This window comes from Euprymna scolopes, chromosome 12 (genome assembly GCF_053919585.1).
Source record: "Euprymna scolopes isolate OS-2025 chromosome 12, ASM5391958v1, whole genome shotgun sequence".
Taxonomy (NCBI): domain Eukaryota; kingdom Metazoa; phylum Mollusca; class Cephalopoda; order Sepiida; family Sepiolidae; genus Euprymna; species Euprymna scolopes.
In genome coordinates, this window is record NC_136493.1 from 136,414,516 (window position 1) to 136,432,770 (window position 18,255).

General features: G+C 32.7%; 1 protein-coding gene across 41 annotated transcripts in view; it reads left to right on the plus strand.

Annotated features, from left to right (window-relative positions):
• LOC145291506 (uncharacterized) overlaps positions 1 to 18,255 on the plus strand; it is a 351,327-nt gene that overhangs the window by 280,512 nt on the left and 52,560 nt on the right. For 32 of the 41 annotated variants that reach the window (XM_080137468.1, XM_080137469.1, XM_080137432.1 and 29 more), the window contains 4 exons: positions 2,612 to 2,731; positions 11,804 to 11,923; positions 13,041 to 13,160; positions 13,438 to 13,557. The exons of 2 other annotated variants lie outside the window; for them this stretch is intronic. In XM_080137468.1, the coding sequence (XP_079993594.1) occupies positions 2,612 to 2,731; positions 11,804 to 11,923; positions 13,041 to 13,160; positions 13,438 to 13,557 (480 nt within the window). The remainder of the gene's footprint in view (positions 1 to 2,611; positions 2,732 to 11,803; positions 11,924 to 13,040; positions 13,161 to 13,437; positions 13,558 to 18,255) is intronic. 7 more of the 41 variants (XM_080137448.1, XM_080137470.1, XM_080137473.1 and 4 more) reach the window with 4 other exon arrangements.

The window sequence follows — 18,255 nt, forward strand, 5'->3', positions numbered from 1 at the left end:
ACACAATACCGCGAAATTATAGGTAGTCTTATATATTTTATGACTGTAACCAGGCCCGACATATGCTATACAGTAACAGAACTGTCACAAAAATTATCACGTCCGACAATGAAGGATTTAAACAGAGCTAAACAAGTCCTGCGTTATTTAAAAGGAACTAAAGAATAGAAGTTAGTATTTAGAAAATCAAGAAATTCCTAAAATTAGAAGGTTTTTCTGATTCAGACTGGGGCACGACGAAGATCGCAAGAGTATATCTGGATATTGTTTCAGACTCTCAGAAAATGGGCCTATTATTTCACGGAAATCTAAAAAGCAACATATTGTATCTCTCTCTACGTGTGAAGCAGAATTTATCGCGATCCCACACACGACCTAGGAAGCACTCTACCTTAAAAATATCCTAGAGCCAGAATCAACTAAAAGCCCCGTAGTAATTAATTGTGATAATCAAGCCAGTATAGTCTTAGCACAGAACACGATAATCAACCAAATATCTAAGCATATAGATAGAAAATACCATTCCATAAAAAACGAGGTGAAAAAGGAATCCATTATTTTGAATTACATTTCATCAGAACAAAATATCGCTGATGTATTCACGAAACCCGCAACAAGAATAAAGTTACAGCGTTTTTTCTCAAAACTTGTTGAGGGATTCGACTGAATAATTTTTTTTCACGGCCCTGTATGTATATAGATTTCTATATATAAAAAAAATAGTCCTGGACAAGACGTTAAGCTGTATCCATTTTATTTGTATTAACACTTTAACCTACTAATGCGTAACTAATACTTTTGCTGAAATAAAAAAGTCACTCAAAAAAATTCTTTGTAATTTTCCTTTTCGACAAAATACTTTTTGCATGCTTATTTTAAGGCGCGCAGTAATTACAATTGACTTTTATTTTTTGTGTGGACATTAGTTTTCTTTCTTATTTTTCAAAAATGTCCTTTCTTTTTTGCATCGTTTTCATTAACAACAAAAAAAAACTCTTTAAACGGGTACATATTGCATGTATGTTCATTTTTATGTATATTTATTTATATGTATGCGTTTTTCTTTTCTTTTCTTTTTTTACAAAACTGCATAATCAAATTTAAGAAATGCTTTCTTTTTTCACATACCCACCCTTTTTAAGGTTAAAATACCTTCCCTTTCTTTTATTTCTCTTCTCTGTACACATATATATCTGTTTTGACATTTGAACACAATTAAAAATGGCGTCTTTTTACATGCTAAAATTCTAAGATCCAAATGATTTCTAATTTTTGTTATGTATAATTGAATATAAAAAATATATTTATTTTTGAGCAGAACGAACACAAAGGACTTCCCATTATAAGAAAATAGGGAGGATGTTGCAATATTTTGGACGAAGAATCGGGTATGATCCCAGAAAGTCGGACGATTCTATTTATAAACGATGCTGCTAGGAACTGACGAATCGAATTAATTCACGTTCTGCTACCAACCAATAAGAAACCAGAATTGCTCCATACATATTAAACCTTTTCTGTAGCAATTTCACATGTTTTTTTCCATCTTGACACGGTAAGAATATTGTGCTCTGTGGAACTGTCTACTGCAAACAAGTCACCGCTCAGGACTTGTGTGTAACAACGAACCATCGGAAACTGTCCTGTCTACTGCAAACGAGTCACCTCTCAAAACTTGTTTAGAACAACGAACCATCTGAAATTGTTCTGAAACTAAACATGGCTTACACTTCTACACTTCTAGACTTGCACACAAAGTTACTTTATGGGACTGGTAGTGTTCTGAGTGTTTGCATCGGAATGTCTTCGAAAAGTATCGATACTTGATAATCGAAATAATTAGGTGAAAGAAAGAACAGGTAATTTGGACTAAAAGTTACATATTATACATCCCAACCTCACGAATGTATCGGCGTATGATTATCACCGCACTAGTAACATGTCCTACATAATACTAACAGTATGTTTTGCGATATAACAGGGGTGCGTTCGAAATGAATGTTCCTGTTTAAAGCGATATTCCACCATGATACTTGAGTTGTTTTAAACTTTAATTCAAGGCATTGTTACCGTACAATCAGTAATGCCATGCATATAAAATCGACAATATGTCTTTTAGTATTACAAAATAGCGTTCGGAATGAATGTTTCCATTTAGAGCACAATGGAACCATGATGGCTGACCTTTGCTTTTAAAATTTAATTTAAGCCACTTAGTACAAAAAATTTGTATAAAAATAGGTTCTCTACAGTGCAATGTAGACTGCAATATATTGTGGAATAATTCACTCCAGGAACGCATATGAAGCGTCTTCCCGGTTCATTGCGATCGTTCCCCAACCTAAGCAGACAATCAATTAATTTGAATAAAATATGTGCGGTTTTACTGATTTCGATGACAATAAAATAAGAACGTGTGAAACATTGGTTGATCATCATTAAATCTCGGGCAACGTCGAGTGTCCCTGCTGGAATATACTACTCAAAATATATTTTTCAAATCTCATTATTGTTGGTTTAACACGAGAAAGTACCGAATGGAATATATATGTATGGATATATGTACAATTTTAAATATATTCTGCAATTTTTATCATCATTTTCTATCCAGTATGTTGGTATAACGGTAAAAAGTACGGATATGGTAGAAAGTACTGGAAGAAATGCAACCAGTGCACCTGCCGTCGTAATGGGAAATTCACCTGTACCAAAAAAATATGTCAACGAAACGGTAAATAAAGTTTTTCTATTTATTATCAAAAAGAATAAATACACCTGATAATATTACTCGCGCATAATCAAAAACTTATTAAAATTCACCATTATTTCGAAATTGGTTATAATATATTTCGTCAAAAAATCTACGCATGATAATATAATATTTGCATAATAAATAAAACATAAATAAATTACAACTTAGAGATATTGATAGAATGGTACGTTTATTTCGTAATATATATATTTTTTAAACAAGCGTGCGTGTATAAAGCAACTTCAGACATTAAATTACAATGAAAACGTAATATATTAAACGTTTTCAATTAAAATGTTTAAAATTCTCAATGTACTTTTAAAATGTAAATCTTCAACTTCTCCTACATAACGAGAGAAAGCACATAATACAATAAATACTAAATATACATCTCTCTCATTTCATATAAAAGGAACTTTGACTGTGTGTGTGTGTCTGTGTGTGTGTCTGTGTGTGTGTCTGTGTGTATGTGTTAGTTCATTCCCCAATGTTCTAATGGCTTAGCTAACATTTATGAAATTTCTCAAGGAAGTATTTTATGTGACTGACACTGTTTGTATCGAGATTTCTCCGACAAGTATCGATAATCGATACTCAAAATAATCTGATGAAAGGAGGAACAGGTGTTTTTTTTTAAATTAAAGTTAACGCATTATATAACCTAACCTTTTACGTGCATTTAAGAATTTTTATTTTTGAACTCGTCCGATACCGATACCATGTGAAGGTTCTTTGATATGACAGGTGCGCGTTCTAAAAATGCTTTGCTTTAAGCATAATTGCATCATAATACATAACTTTGTTATTTAAAACAAGATTTCGAGCCATTATTACCGTAAAAGCAGTAAGGTCAGGCATATAAAATCCACAGTACATTTTTTGTTCCAAGTGTGTCGACTTTTAAAATAAGTATTTCTGTTTGGAGCACAATTGAAGCATGACACATGTATTTTGCATTTACAATTTAAATTCAAGCCATTATGCATAAAAATAGGAAATGAAAAATTCGTTCTCTACAGTGCAATGAAAATTGCAGTGTATTGTGGACTAATCCTAGTGAAGATGCGACTAAATCTTCCCCCAAATGCACTGCGACGAGTTCGCAAGTAGAGAACGTAATCAATTAATTTGATTAAAAAAATTGGCGATTTAAACGATTTAATCGATTGACAATAAAATATGGGAGTTTTTTTTTACAAGGTGGTCACCACTTATCAAGGCCCGGACGCCACTCAGGGATAAGGGTTATTGTAAGTATAGTACGTGAGTGTGGATATTTAAAGTGTCTACTTAAGGGGGCGGTTCATCAGGAATTTGTTTACGTTGGACTTGAAGACATCCAAGTTGTAGTCAGGAGGGAAGCAGACAGACGGAACAGAGTTCCACAGGCGTGCAGTTCTAAGAAAGAAGCTTTGTTCATGGAATCTACGTTTTGATTAAGGTATAGATAAAGAGTGGGGAAAGTTTTTCACAGTGGATTCAGCTAGACGGGTGTTTTTTGTAAAAGATTGGCGAGGGGGGGGGCGACCAGAGATTGGAGTTCAGGTGAAACATTGGTTGATCATCATAAAATTTCGAGCAACATGGTATCTTACTATTTGTATATACTCTTCTAAATATATTTTGTAATTGTCATCATTGTTGGTTAAATAGGGGAAAGTGCAAAATGGAATATAAATATAAAGAAATATATACAGTTCAAATAATATCAGCAATTTTTATCGTTTTTTCTATCCAGTATGTTGGTACAACGGTAAAAAGTACGGATATGGTAGAAAGTACTGGAAGAAATGCAACTGGTGCACCTGCCGTCGTAACGGGAAATTCAAGTGTACTAGGAAAAGATGTCAACGATACGATAAATAAGATTACGCTATTTATTGGCAAAAAATAAACCTGAAAATATTACTTAGGGATGATTAATCATTTATCAAAATTCACAGTTATTTTCAAATTTAACTATATATATTATTTTGCCAAAAAAGCTACTCACAAAAAATAATATTTATATAAAAATAAAACGTAAATTAATTACAACACGCAGACATAGACACAATTGTAAGATTATTTCGTAATATATTTTGTTTTTTTTTTGTTATTAGTATATTTATATACTACTTATTAATACTTAATTATAATATTATTTATTAGTATATTTATATAATACTTATTAATACTTAATTATCATATTATTTATTAGTATATTTATATAATACTTATTAATACTTAATTATGATATTATTTCTTAGTATATAAAGTCACTTTAGACAACATAAAATTACCAAAAACGTAATATATAAACAAGTTTTCATAATATAAATATTTAAAATCTACAGTGTACTTTTAAAGTTTATATTTTCGTTTTCTACTATATATGAAGATATAACGAGAGAAAGTACATAATGGAATATATACTTAATATATCTATACTTTTATATAAAACCAACTTTTTTTAAATTAAACTTCAGTAAGTTTTAAGAGATCAAGGGGCTCCCTCCTAGAGCTAACACTTGATTCTGTTATGATTTAAATTTATATCCGAGGGCTCTTTAAAGAATAGATGCTGTTCCCTTTACGGCTGTTATTTGTATTTCGTTACAGCTTGGTCTTCCAGGGATTGCTTCTAAGTATTTCTGAAGATTCTTTTTTATTAAACCAGTTGCTCCTATCATAACCGGTGTAAGGTTTATTTCTTTCAGAGACCATGTCGTTTTTAGATTATTTTTTTTATCTGTGCGCGTGTTAGTAGATTCCCTATGGACTGGAAATGGACTTAGCCGATAATTTTAAAATTTAACACGAAAGAGACTTTATATGCTTGGCAGGGTTCATAGACAGAATTTGTATCAGAATATCTTCGGCAAGTATCAATAATCGACAGTCGAAATAATTTGATGAAAGAATAGACCAGGCGATTTAAAATAAAGTTAACGCATAATACAGCTTAATCTCACAAGTGGTCTTGAAAAATTTAGCACTAGACCGATGCATAACATATGAAACCATGAGTATGTTCGCCTATATAACAGGGGCGCGTTCAAAATAAATGTTTCTGTAGAAAGCACAATTGCATGATTTACTTTTTAAACTAAGATTCAAGCACTTATCGTCGCACAACCACTAAGGCCAGGCATATAAAATCAAAAGTATTTTTTACATATGAGTGTATCGCATTCGGAACAAATATTTCGGTAAAGAGCACAACTGAACACTGATACTAGACCTTTGCATTTTAAACTTAATACAAGCCACTACGTATAAAAATGTAATTTTATTAAATCAAAAATAGGTTCTCAACGGTGCAATGTAGACTTCAACATGTTGTTGACAGTCATGTGGTGGCGCCTGTGAAACTTACACCCGGTTCACTGCTATGCATCCCCAAATAGAATAGGCAATCATCCATTTGATTGATGAAATAGGCTATTTCACCGATTTAAAGTACATAAAAATTTGGGAGAATGAAACATTGGTTGACTGTCATGAAATCCCGAGCAAAGTCGGGGCTTCTTTGCTTGTATATACTATTCTGAATATATTTTGTAATTCTTATCAATATTTGTTTAACAGGAGAAAGTACATAATGGAATACATGTCTATATATGCTAAGAAATGTTATTTTTATTCAATATAAGATTTTAAATAACTTATTAAAATTTACATTTATTTTCGAATTTTACTATATTAGATTGCGTCAGAAAAGATACTGACAATAATATAATATTTAGATAAGATTAAAACATAAATAAATCATAACATAAAAACATATATATATTTTATAGTATATAAAGCAACTAAAGAAATGATAAAATTACCAAAAATAGTTATATATTAAATGTTTTCATAATGGAAATGGTTTAAATACTAAATATACTTTTAAAATTTATATTTTCGTTTTCTAACATGTATGTAGATATGACGGGATGAAACACGTAATGGAATACATACTTAATAGATATCTATCTCTGCTATCATATAAAAAACTTTGTGTGTGTGAGTTCGTTTCCTATGAACTCGGAAATGGCTGAGAAAATATTAATTACATTTCACACGAAAGTACTTCATGTGGCTGGTAGTGTTCTAAGTGTTTGTATCGGAATGTCTTCGAAAAGTATCAATACTTAATAACCTAACAAGTCGATTTGAGTTGAATTGTTACCGCATTAGCCAGATGTCATACATATAATAACAACTGTAGGTTCTTTGGTATAATAGAGGCGTTTCAATTTAATGTTCCTGCAAAATGATACTTGGCTTCGTGTTTGATATTGCAACATGATACTTGGCTGCGTGTGTGATATTGCAACATGATACTTGGCTTCGTGTTTGATATTGCAACATGATACTTGGCTTCGTGTTTTATATTGCAACATGATACTTGGCTTCGTCTTTTATATTGCAACATGATAATTGGCTTCGTGTTTGATATTGCAACATGATACTTGGCTGCGTGTGTGATATTGCAACATGATACTTGGCTTCGTGTTTGATATTGCAACATGATAATTGGCTTCGTGTTTGATATTGCAACATGATACTTGGCTTCGTGTTTTATATTGCAACATGATAATTGGCTTCGTGTTTGATATTTCAACATGATACTGTGCTTCGTGTTTTATATTGCAACATGATACTTGGCTTCGTGTTTTATATTGCAACATGATACTTGGCTTCGTCTTTTATATTGCAACATGATACTTGGCTTCGTGTTTTATATTGCAACATGATACTTGGCTTCGTCTTTTATATTGCAACATGATACTTGGCTTCGTGTTTTATATTGCAACATGATACTTGGCTTCGTGTTTGATATTGCAACATGATACTTGGCTTCATGTTTGGTATTGCAACATGATACTTGACTTCCTGTTTTATTTTGCAACATGATACTTGGCTTCATGTTTGATATTGCAACATGATACTTGGCTTCGTGTTTGATATTGCAACATAATACTTGGCTTCATGTTTGATATTGCAACATGATAATTAGCTTCGTGTTTTATATTGCAACATGATACTTGGCTTCGTGTTTTACATTGCAACATGATAATTGTCTTCGTGTTTGAAATTGTAACATGATACTTGGCTTCGTGTTTTATATTGCAACATGATATTGGCTTCGTGTTTTATATTGCAACATGATACTTGGCTTTGTGTTTGATAATGCAACATGATAATTGGCTTCGTGTTTTATATTGCAACATGATAATTGGCATCGTGTTTTATATTGCAACATGATACTTGGCTTTGTGTTTTATATTGCAACATGATACTTGGCTTCGTGTTTTATATTGCAATATGATCCTTGGCTTTATGTTTCATATCGCAACATGATACTTGGCTTCGTGTTTTATATTGCAACATGATACTTTACTTTGTGTTTTATATTTCAACATGATACTGTGCTTCGTGTTTGATATTGAAACATGATACTTGGCTTCGTGTTTTATATTGCAATATGATCCTTGGCTTCGTGTTTTATATTGCAACATGATACTAAGCTTCGTGTTTGATATTGCAACATGATACTTGGCTTCGTGTTTTATATTGCAACATGATACTTGGCTTCGTGTTTTATATTGCAACATGATACTTGGCTTCGTGTTTGATATTGCAACATAATACTTGGCTTCGTGTTTGATATTGCAACATGATACTTGGCTTCGTGTTTAATATTGCAACATGATACTTGACTTCGTGTTTTATATTGCAACATGATACTTGGCTTCGTGGTTGATATTGCAACATGATACTTGGCTTCGTTTTTTATATTGCAACATGATAGTTACTTCGTGGTTGATATTGCAACATGATACTTGGCTTCGTGTTTGATATTGCAACATAATACTTGGCTTCGTGGTTGATATTGCAACATGATACTTGACTTCGTGTTTGATATTGCAACATGATACTTGACTTCGTGTTTTATATTGCAACATGATACTTGGCCTCGTGGTTGATATTGCAATATGATACTTGACTTCGTGTTTGATATTGCAACATGATACTTGACTTCGTGGTTGATATTGCAACATAATACTTGGCTTCGTGTTTGATATTGCAACATGATACTTGGCTTCGTGTTTCATATTGCAACATGATACTCGGCTTCATGTTTTATATTGCAACATGATACTTGGCTTCGTGTTTTATATTGTAACATGATACTTGGCTTCATGTTTTATATTGCAACATGATACTCAGCTTCATGTTTTATATTGCAACATGATACTTGGCTTCGTGTTTGATATTGTAACATGATACTTGGCTTTGTTTTTGATAATGCAACATGATAATTGGCTTCGTGTTTTATATTGCAACATGATAATTGGCATCGTGTTTTATATTGCAATATGATAATTGGCTTTGTGTTTTATATTGCAACATGATACTTGGCTTCGTGTTTTATATTGCAATATGATCCTTGGCTTCATGTTTCATATTGCAACATGATACTTGGCTTCGTCTTTTATATTGCAACATGATACTTGACTTTGTGTTTTATATTTCAACATGATACTGTGCTTCGTGTTTGATATTGAAACATGATACTTGGCTTCGTGTTTTATATTGCAATATGATCCTTGGCTTCGTGTTTTATATTGCGACATGATACTAAGCTTCGTGTTTGATATTGCAACATGATACTTGGCTTCGTGTTTTATATTGCAACATGATACTTGGCTTCGTGTTTGATATTGCACCATAATACTTGGCTTCGTGGTTGATATTGCAACATGATACTTGGCTTCGTGTTTGATATTGCAACATGATACTTGACTTCGTGTTTTATATTGCAACATGATACTTGGCTTCGTGGTTGATATTGCAACATGATACTTGGCTTCGTGTTTTATATTGCAACATGATACTTGACCTTGTGGTTGATATTACAACATGATACTTGGCTTCGTGTTTTATATTGCAACATGATACTTGGCTTCGTGTTTGATATTGCAACATAATACTTGGCTTCGTGGTTGATATTGCAATATGATACTTGGCTTCGTGTTTGATATTGCAACATGATACTTGACTTCGTGTTTTATATTGCAACATGATACTTGGCTTCGTGGTTTATATTGCAACATGATACTTGACTTCGTGTTTTATATTGCAACATGATACTTGACTTCGTGGTTGATATTGCAACATGATACTTGGCTTCGTGTTTGATATTGCAACATCATACTTGGCTTCATGTTTGATATTGCAACATTATACTTGGCTTCGTGTTTCATAGTGCAACATGATACTTGGCTTCGTGTTTGATATTGCAACATGATACTTGGCTTCGTGTTTGATATTGCAACATGATACTTGGCTTCGTGTTTAATATTTCAACATGATACTAGGCTTCGTGTTTGATATTGCAATATAATACTTGGCTTCGTGTTTGATATTGCAATATGATACTTGGCTTCGTGTTTGATATTGCAACATGATACTTGGCTTCGTGTTTGATATTGCAATATGATACTTGGCTTCGTGTTCGATATTGCAACATAATACTTGGCTTCATGTTTGATGTTGCAACATGATACTTGGCTTCGTGTTTGATATTGCAACATGATATTTTGCTTCGAGTTTGATATTGCAACATTATACTTGGCTTCGTGTTTTATATTGCAACATGATACTCGGCTTTGTGTTTGATATTGCAACATGATACTTGGCTTCGTGGTTGATATTGCAACATGATACTTGGCTTCGTGTTTGATATTGCAACATGATACTTGGCTTCCTGGTTTATTTGCAACATGATACTTGGCTTCGTGTTTTATATTGCAACATGATACTTGGCTTCGTTCTTTATATTGCAACATGATACTTGGCTTCCTGTTTGATATTGCAACATGATACGTGTCTTCGTGTTTGATATTACAACATGATACTTGGCTTCATGTTTTATATTGCAACATGATACTTTGCTTTATGTTTTATATTGCAACATGATACTTTGCTTCGTGTTTGATATTGCAACATGATACTTGGCTTCGTCTTTGATATTGCAACATGATACTAGGCTTCGTGTTTGATATTACAGCATGATGATTGGCTTCGTTGTTTTATACTTTGATTCAAGCGATTATTACTGCGTAATCATGTATGTCAGGAATATATGACAGTATGTTCTTTGATATTAAAAATAGAGTTCAGAATAAATGTTTCCATATTGAGCACAATTGAACCATGATACTTAATATTTACATTTTCAACTTCAAGCTTATATGAACAAAACAATGTTTTATAAAATAAATATAAGGTTCTCTACTATGCAACATAGGCTACAAAGTATTTTGGACATAGCCACTGCAAGGTTGGATTTAAGGCTTCTTCCCGGTTCATTGCGATCGATTCCCAACTAAAGCACACAATTATTTTGAATGAAATATGTGCGATTTCACTGATTCATATGACAACAAAATATGGGAGTTTTAAATATTAGATGGTCATCATTAAATCGCGGGAATTGTTGAGTCTCCGCTCTATGATACACTGTTCTAAATGTATTTTTTCATTCTCATCATAGTTTGTTTAAGACGAGACATACAGAATGGAATATAAACATAAAAATATATACAATTCTAAACATATTTTGACAAGTTTATCATTATTTTCTATCTCTTTTGAGCACAATTGAACAATAATAGTTGATATTTACCTTTTCAACTTTACTTTAAGCCAATATGAACAAAACATCTTTGTATAAAACAAATATTAGGTTCTCTATATCACTGCAGGATGACATGTAAAGCTTCTTCCCGGTGTACTGCGATCGGTCCCCAACTAAAACAGACAATTAATTAATTTGAATGAAATATGTGCAATTCCACCGATTTCAATAACAATAAAATATGGGAGTTTCGAATATTCATTGATGATAATTGCATCACGGGAAATATCCGGTATCCATGCTAGTATATATTACTCTAAATATTTTTAAAATTCTAAACATTGTTGGCTTAACACGTGAAATACAGAGTGAAATATAAACAAATATATACAATTGTATATATATTCTGAAATTGTTCATTATTTTCTATCAAGGATGTTGGTATAACGGTAGAAAGTACGGATATGGTAGAAAGTACTGGAAGAAATGCAACAAGTGCACCTGCCGTCGTAATCGGAAATTCAGCTGTACCAGAAAAATATGCCAACGAAACGGTAAATAAGATTATTCTATTTATTTAAAAAATACACTGGCAAATTTATTTTAAAATTTTACTATATCAGATATCGTCAATAAAGCTATTTACACCTATATAATATTTACATAAAAAGTAAAAAATAAATAAATTTCAAAATAAAAGCAAAGATATAATCCTAAGTCTATTTTGTAATATATTTTTATTTTATAATAAACATGTTAGTATACAATGCAACTTGTAACATTATAAATTTTAATAAAAACGTAATATATAAAATGTTTACAATCCTCAATTTACTTTTAAAAATATATATCTCGACTTTTACCGCATACACAGATATAACAAGAGAAAGCACATCGATCTATAAAAGTGAAAGTGTCTGTCTGTTTCTGTGTGTGTCTGTGTGTCTGTGTACATGTCTCAACGCAATAACTCTGTCAATTTTAAGTCTACAGACTCGGAATTTATATATACAGGTACTGAGATTTTGGAAAATCTTTGTAATCCGTTCTCAGCCAGACATTTGGCTGTCAAGAGGTCAAAGTTCAACGATTTGAGATTTGAGAACTCTACCAAACTCATCCGCCAATTTTGTGTCTAAAAACTTGAAATTTTAGATATAGGTTACTGTGACAGGGATCTAACTTATTAACTCATTTTGAGCCCCAAACTATAAATGTTAAGGGATCATAATAGAAGTCAAAGTTAAAAAAATGGACCGCTTTTGAGCAGAATTGAACAATAATAGTTGACATTTACCTTTTCAACTTTTCTTTAAGCCAATATGAACAAAACATCTTTTTTATGAAACAAATATTGGGTTCTCTATATCACTGCAGGATGACATGTAAAGCTTCTTCCCGGTGTACTGCCATCGATCCACAAGTAAAGCAGTCAATCAATTAATTTGATTAAAATATGTGAAATCGGTGGGATTTCAATAACAATAAAATATGGGAGTTTCGAATATTGATTGATCATAATTGCATCACGGGAAATATCAGATATCCCTGCTAGTATATATTACTCTAAATAATTTTTAAAATTCTAAACATTGTTGGTTTAACACGTGAAATACAGAATGAATATATACAATTGTATATATATTCTGCAATTTTTTCATTATTTTCAAGGATGTTGGTATAACGGTAGAAAGTACGGATATGGTAGAAAGTACTGGAAGAAATGCAACAAGTGCACCTGCCGTCGTAATCGGAAATTCAGCTGTACCAGAAAAAGATGCCAACGAAACGGTAAATAAGATTATTCTATTAATTTAAAAAATACACTGGCAAATTTATTTTAAAATTTGACTATATCAGATTTCGTCAGTAAAGCTATTTACACCTATATAATATTTACATAAAAAGTAAAAAATAAATAAATTTCAAAATAAAAGCACAAATATAATTCTAAGTCGATTTTGTAATTTATTTTTATTCTATAATAAACATGTTAGTATACAATGCAACTTGTAACATTATAAATTTTAATAAAAACGTAATATATATAATGTTTACAATCCTCAAGGATGTTGGTATAACGGTAAAAAGTACGGATATGGTAGAAAGTACTGGAAGAAATGCAACAAGTGCACCTGCCGTCGTAATGGGAAATTTAGCTGTACCAGAAAAAGATGCCAACGAAACGGTAAATAAGATTATATTTATTGCCAAAAAATACACCTGGTAATATTACTCACGCATGATCAAAAACTTATTAAAATTCACCATTATTTTCGAATTTGACTATATTAGATTTCGTCAGAAAAGCTACTCAAATATATATTTACATAAGAAGTAAAGCATGAATAAATTACAAATTAAAAACATAGATACAATTGTAAGTATGTTTTTTAATTTATTTTTTTTCTGATAAACAGGTGACTATACAATACGATTTCGAATATTATGAATTTATAATAACAACGTAATATATAAAATGTTTTCAATCCTCAATTTTCTAATATATATATTACACTTTTACAACATATATAGATATCACGAGAAAAAGCACATAATGGGATAGTTTTAAAGATATCTCTCAATCTCATCCCTCCCTATATATATATATATATATATATATATATATATATATATATATATATATATATATGCACCAAAACCAGGACATTCAATTGTTTTTTCTGAGCATTTTACAGTCAACGGAGAAAAAAAAGGCCAAAGACCCTAGTGTTTTGATGTGATGTTTTGAATATAATAAACTAGTTATGATCAAAGTTTCATTTCATTCGGAAAAAAAACACTAAGAAACGAGGCCTAATAAGAGTTGGGCCCGATTGTTTTTGGTCACCTTCTCTATATATATTAAATGAACTCATTTTCCCCGCTCATTTTGACCTTAATACGATTGAAAATCAAAACATTTCATGCAAATATAATATGCACAAACTGCAGCACGGTATCTGAGGTGTGTTATAGGCCTATTATCTCTCCACTTCCTCGACAATCGTAGATTCCTACATTTTTTTCTGGTGAGAGTTCACTGCCAAAATCCGTTAACATCAATGGAAGTGGTAAAATCTTTTCTCTCTAATAAATTTCTCCTACTCCCGCCACCACTTTACACCGTTGTGGGATCGTTCACAAGGGACAGTTACAAAAGAACACCGGTTTGGGTTTTCTTTACTTCGTAGTTGCTTAAAAAACCTGAAATAGACTTAACCGGATTGAAGGGTTATTTATGCCATTTATTTTTCGCTTTTAGCTGTTTTTTTTTGTTTTAATTTTTCTCCCTCATTTTTCCTTTTTGTTTTCCGATTTCTTTTTTAAAGAAGTTTTACGTTGTTTTTTTTTTGGGGGGGGGTCGCCGATTTTGTACAGAAGTTTACCATCGTTTTTTAATTTTTTTTTTATTTAAACAGGGTTACTACTTCGCTTATTCTTTACTTAAACCCCACCCCCTTACACATACCTCCAAACAACAGGGCAACGCCTGGTACCCCCGATTTTTTCATATAAAAGGAACGTTGTTTGTGTTTGTGTGTTTTAGTTTATTTCTTAATGTACTTAATAATGGCTGAGCTGATATTTATCAAATTTCATACAAAGATACTCTACGTGACTGACAGTGTTCTTAGATAGTTTCTATCGAGATTTCTTCGACAAGTATCGATACTCGAAATAATTTGATTAAAGGAGGAACCGGTGTTTTGTATTACAGTTAACGCATCATATGAATTAACCTTTCAAGTATATTAAAGAATTTTTATTTTTGCACTCGCCCGATGTCCGATACAGAAAACTACATGTAGGTTCTCTGATATAACAGGGGCGCATTTGAAAAATGTTTTGCTTAAAGCATAAATGCATCATAATACATAACTTTGTTATTTTAAACATAAATTCAAACCATTATCACCGCACCAGCAGCAAGGACATGCGTAGAAAATCAAGATTATGTTATTTTTGTTCTAAATGTGTCACATTTAAAATAAATATTTAGGTTTTTAGCACATATGAACCATTACACATGCATTTTGCATTTAAAATTTTAATTCAAGTTATTATATATAAAAATTTAATAAAATGAGAAATTTGTAATCTACGGTCCAATAAAGACTACATTGTATTGTTTGAAAATCTGGGAGACGCCTGTGAAACTTCCTCCCAGTGAACTGCAATGGGTCCGCAACAAGAACAAGCAAATCAGTCCATTTGATTTAAAGATGGGCGATTTAACTGAGTTCGATGACAATGAAAATATAGAAGTGCAAATCATTCGTTGGTCGTCATTTAATCTCGGGCTACGTCGTGTGTTCTGGCTAGTATATACTATTCTAAATATATTTTATAATTCATCATTGTTGGTTTAACAGGGAAAAGCACAGAATGGTATATATGCATATGTATATAAAGAAATATATACAATTCTTAATATATTCTGAAATTTTTATCATTATTGTCTATCCAGTATGTTACTATAACGGTAAAAAGTACGGATATGGTAGAAAGTACTGGAAGAAATGCAACAAGTGCACCTGCCGTCGTAACAGGAAATTCACCTGTACCAGAGAAAGATGTCAACGAAACGATTAATAAGAGTATTCTATTAATTGTCAAAAAGTATATCTGAAAATATTACTCAGAAATGATCAATAATTTATTAAAATGTGTTATTATTTTCGAATTTGAATATATTAGATTTCATCAAAAAATCTACTTTCAATTATATAATATTTCCAAAAAATATAACATAAATAAATCAAAACATAAAGATAGAATTGTAAGTTTATTTCGTAATATATTTGTGTTTTAAAACAAACATTTTAACTTCCGACATCATGAAATTACCATAAAAACGTAATATATAAAACGTTTTAATAATGAAAATGTTTTAAATTCTCAATGCACTTTTAAAATTTATATTTCCATTTTCTTACCAGATATGTATATATGACGGGAGAAAACACATACATACTGAATAGATGTCTATATTTGCTATTATATAAAAGAAGCGTTGTCTTCTTGTGAGTGTGTGTATGGTTTTGTTGTGGGAGAACCACCCTCCAAATGGACTAATCCATCATCTATATAAACTATAACTCATGGCGATTCCAGGGAGGGATTACATTCCAGATCGATATTCTCATGCTCGGTGAATTTATGGAGAGTAGATAATACAGTGGATGTGTTATCGGCAGCTCCAGTAACTCTAGCTTCATCTATTTTGTCATTCAGTCCTCATTCAATGAGTGATTTTTCTGACAAAGAGTGAAGAAAAAGCTGCTTAAAGGTCGGTAGTACTTGGTGACCAGTAGTCTGAGATGTCGGAAATTTTCTGTCTCTGTCTGTCCTTGTGGCCATGTCACTAGTAAGGGTGCTGGAGGTAAACGTTTGTCTGGGCTGACGTTATCCGCCTGATAGTCAGGGAACCGAACCTTGGATTAACCACTAAGGAGGCTGTCCTATCAGCAGGCGCAAAGTACTGGGACTGCTGTATTGCCATTTGGTGAGTGGATCTGGACCATGCAGTAGTCTCTGGTGGGGCCTCTCGATGCCATACTAGTGGGTAATTGTTACGGCTTTACCTTTTCGTGTGCTACAAAAAAAACTTTCCTGTCTTTTTCTCTCTTACTTTCCCTCTCTGTACTGCTCTAACCAAGTATGCCGACCTATTCCACAAATACCCAAACCTCAACATGAAATATATCCAGAATAAAAACTCGATTAAACCTAGAACCCCATCTTTCAACGTAGACCCCTACTACCAGGTCTCCTTCTTCTTCTACGTTCCAACCTTCCAGAGGTTGAAACCCAATTACAGGAGACGAAACCGGACATATTATTTCTAAGTGAAACTGGAATAGGACCGACCACTACCCTACACGAGTTCATAATTAACGGATACTCAAATTTAACAGCTAAATCTGACCCCCAAGATCGCCATGGGCATGGAATATGTGCCTACATTAAGGATGGCTTCCCGTGTGGCAGGGATATCTCTAGAGAAGATCCTAATTTACCCTATATGTGTTTCAGGGTTGCACTTGCTAACACCACTGCATTTATATTTGCCCTCTATAGGCCCCACAACAGCGGAGTTACTATCTTTAAGAGCATATCTGAGAAAATTGACCACATACTGTCTTCACATCCCTCGGCTAACATCCACATATGTGGTGATTTAAACGTCCATAACGTGGAATGGCTGACCCATTCAAATAAGACAGACGATGAGGGAAGGTTTTGTCATGATTTTGCCATTGCTTATGACCTCACTCAGATTGTTCGCGAACCCACCCGTGTCCCCGATACACCCGATCAATATGCAAGCCTCTTAGACCTTTTTCTATCAACCTCCCCTGAGCTATGTTCATGTTCCGTTCATTCTCCTCTAGGATCCTCCGACTACTCCGTCGTATCAGTTAAGATAAAAACGAAATGTAAGAAGCCCCTAGACGTACCCCTCCACCGTACTGTATACCGATACTCTATGGCTGACTGGGATAGCTTCCGTTCATTCATATCTGATTTACCTCTGCACTCCATGTTTAAAAAGGATATGTCCTTTATAGTATCAGATCTGACCGAATGGTTAATTGTGGGCATAGACCAATTCATACCATCCAAAAAATTTCAACAAAAACCAAACAGCCAGCCATGGTTCTCCCCAGAATGTGCTGCTGCTATCGTGCACAGAAATCACTTTTTCCATAGCTATCAACGTAATAGATGCACTGAAACTAAAGCTGCTTTCAGGTCTGCCAGCAACCACTGTAAAAGAGTAATAAAAAATGCAAGAGAGCTATATGCCCAGTCTGTTAAATCCAAGGTAGCTGATCAGCGGCTTGGATCCCACCAGTTTTGGAAAATAACAAATAGGATC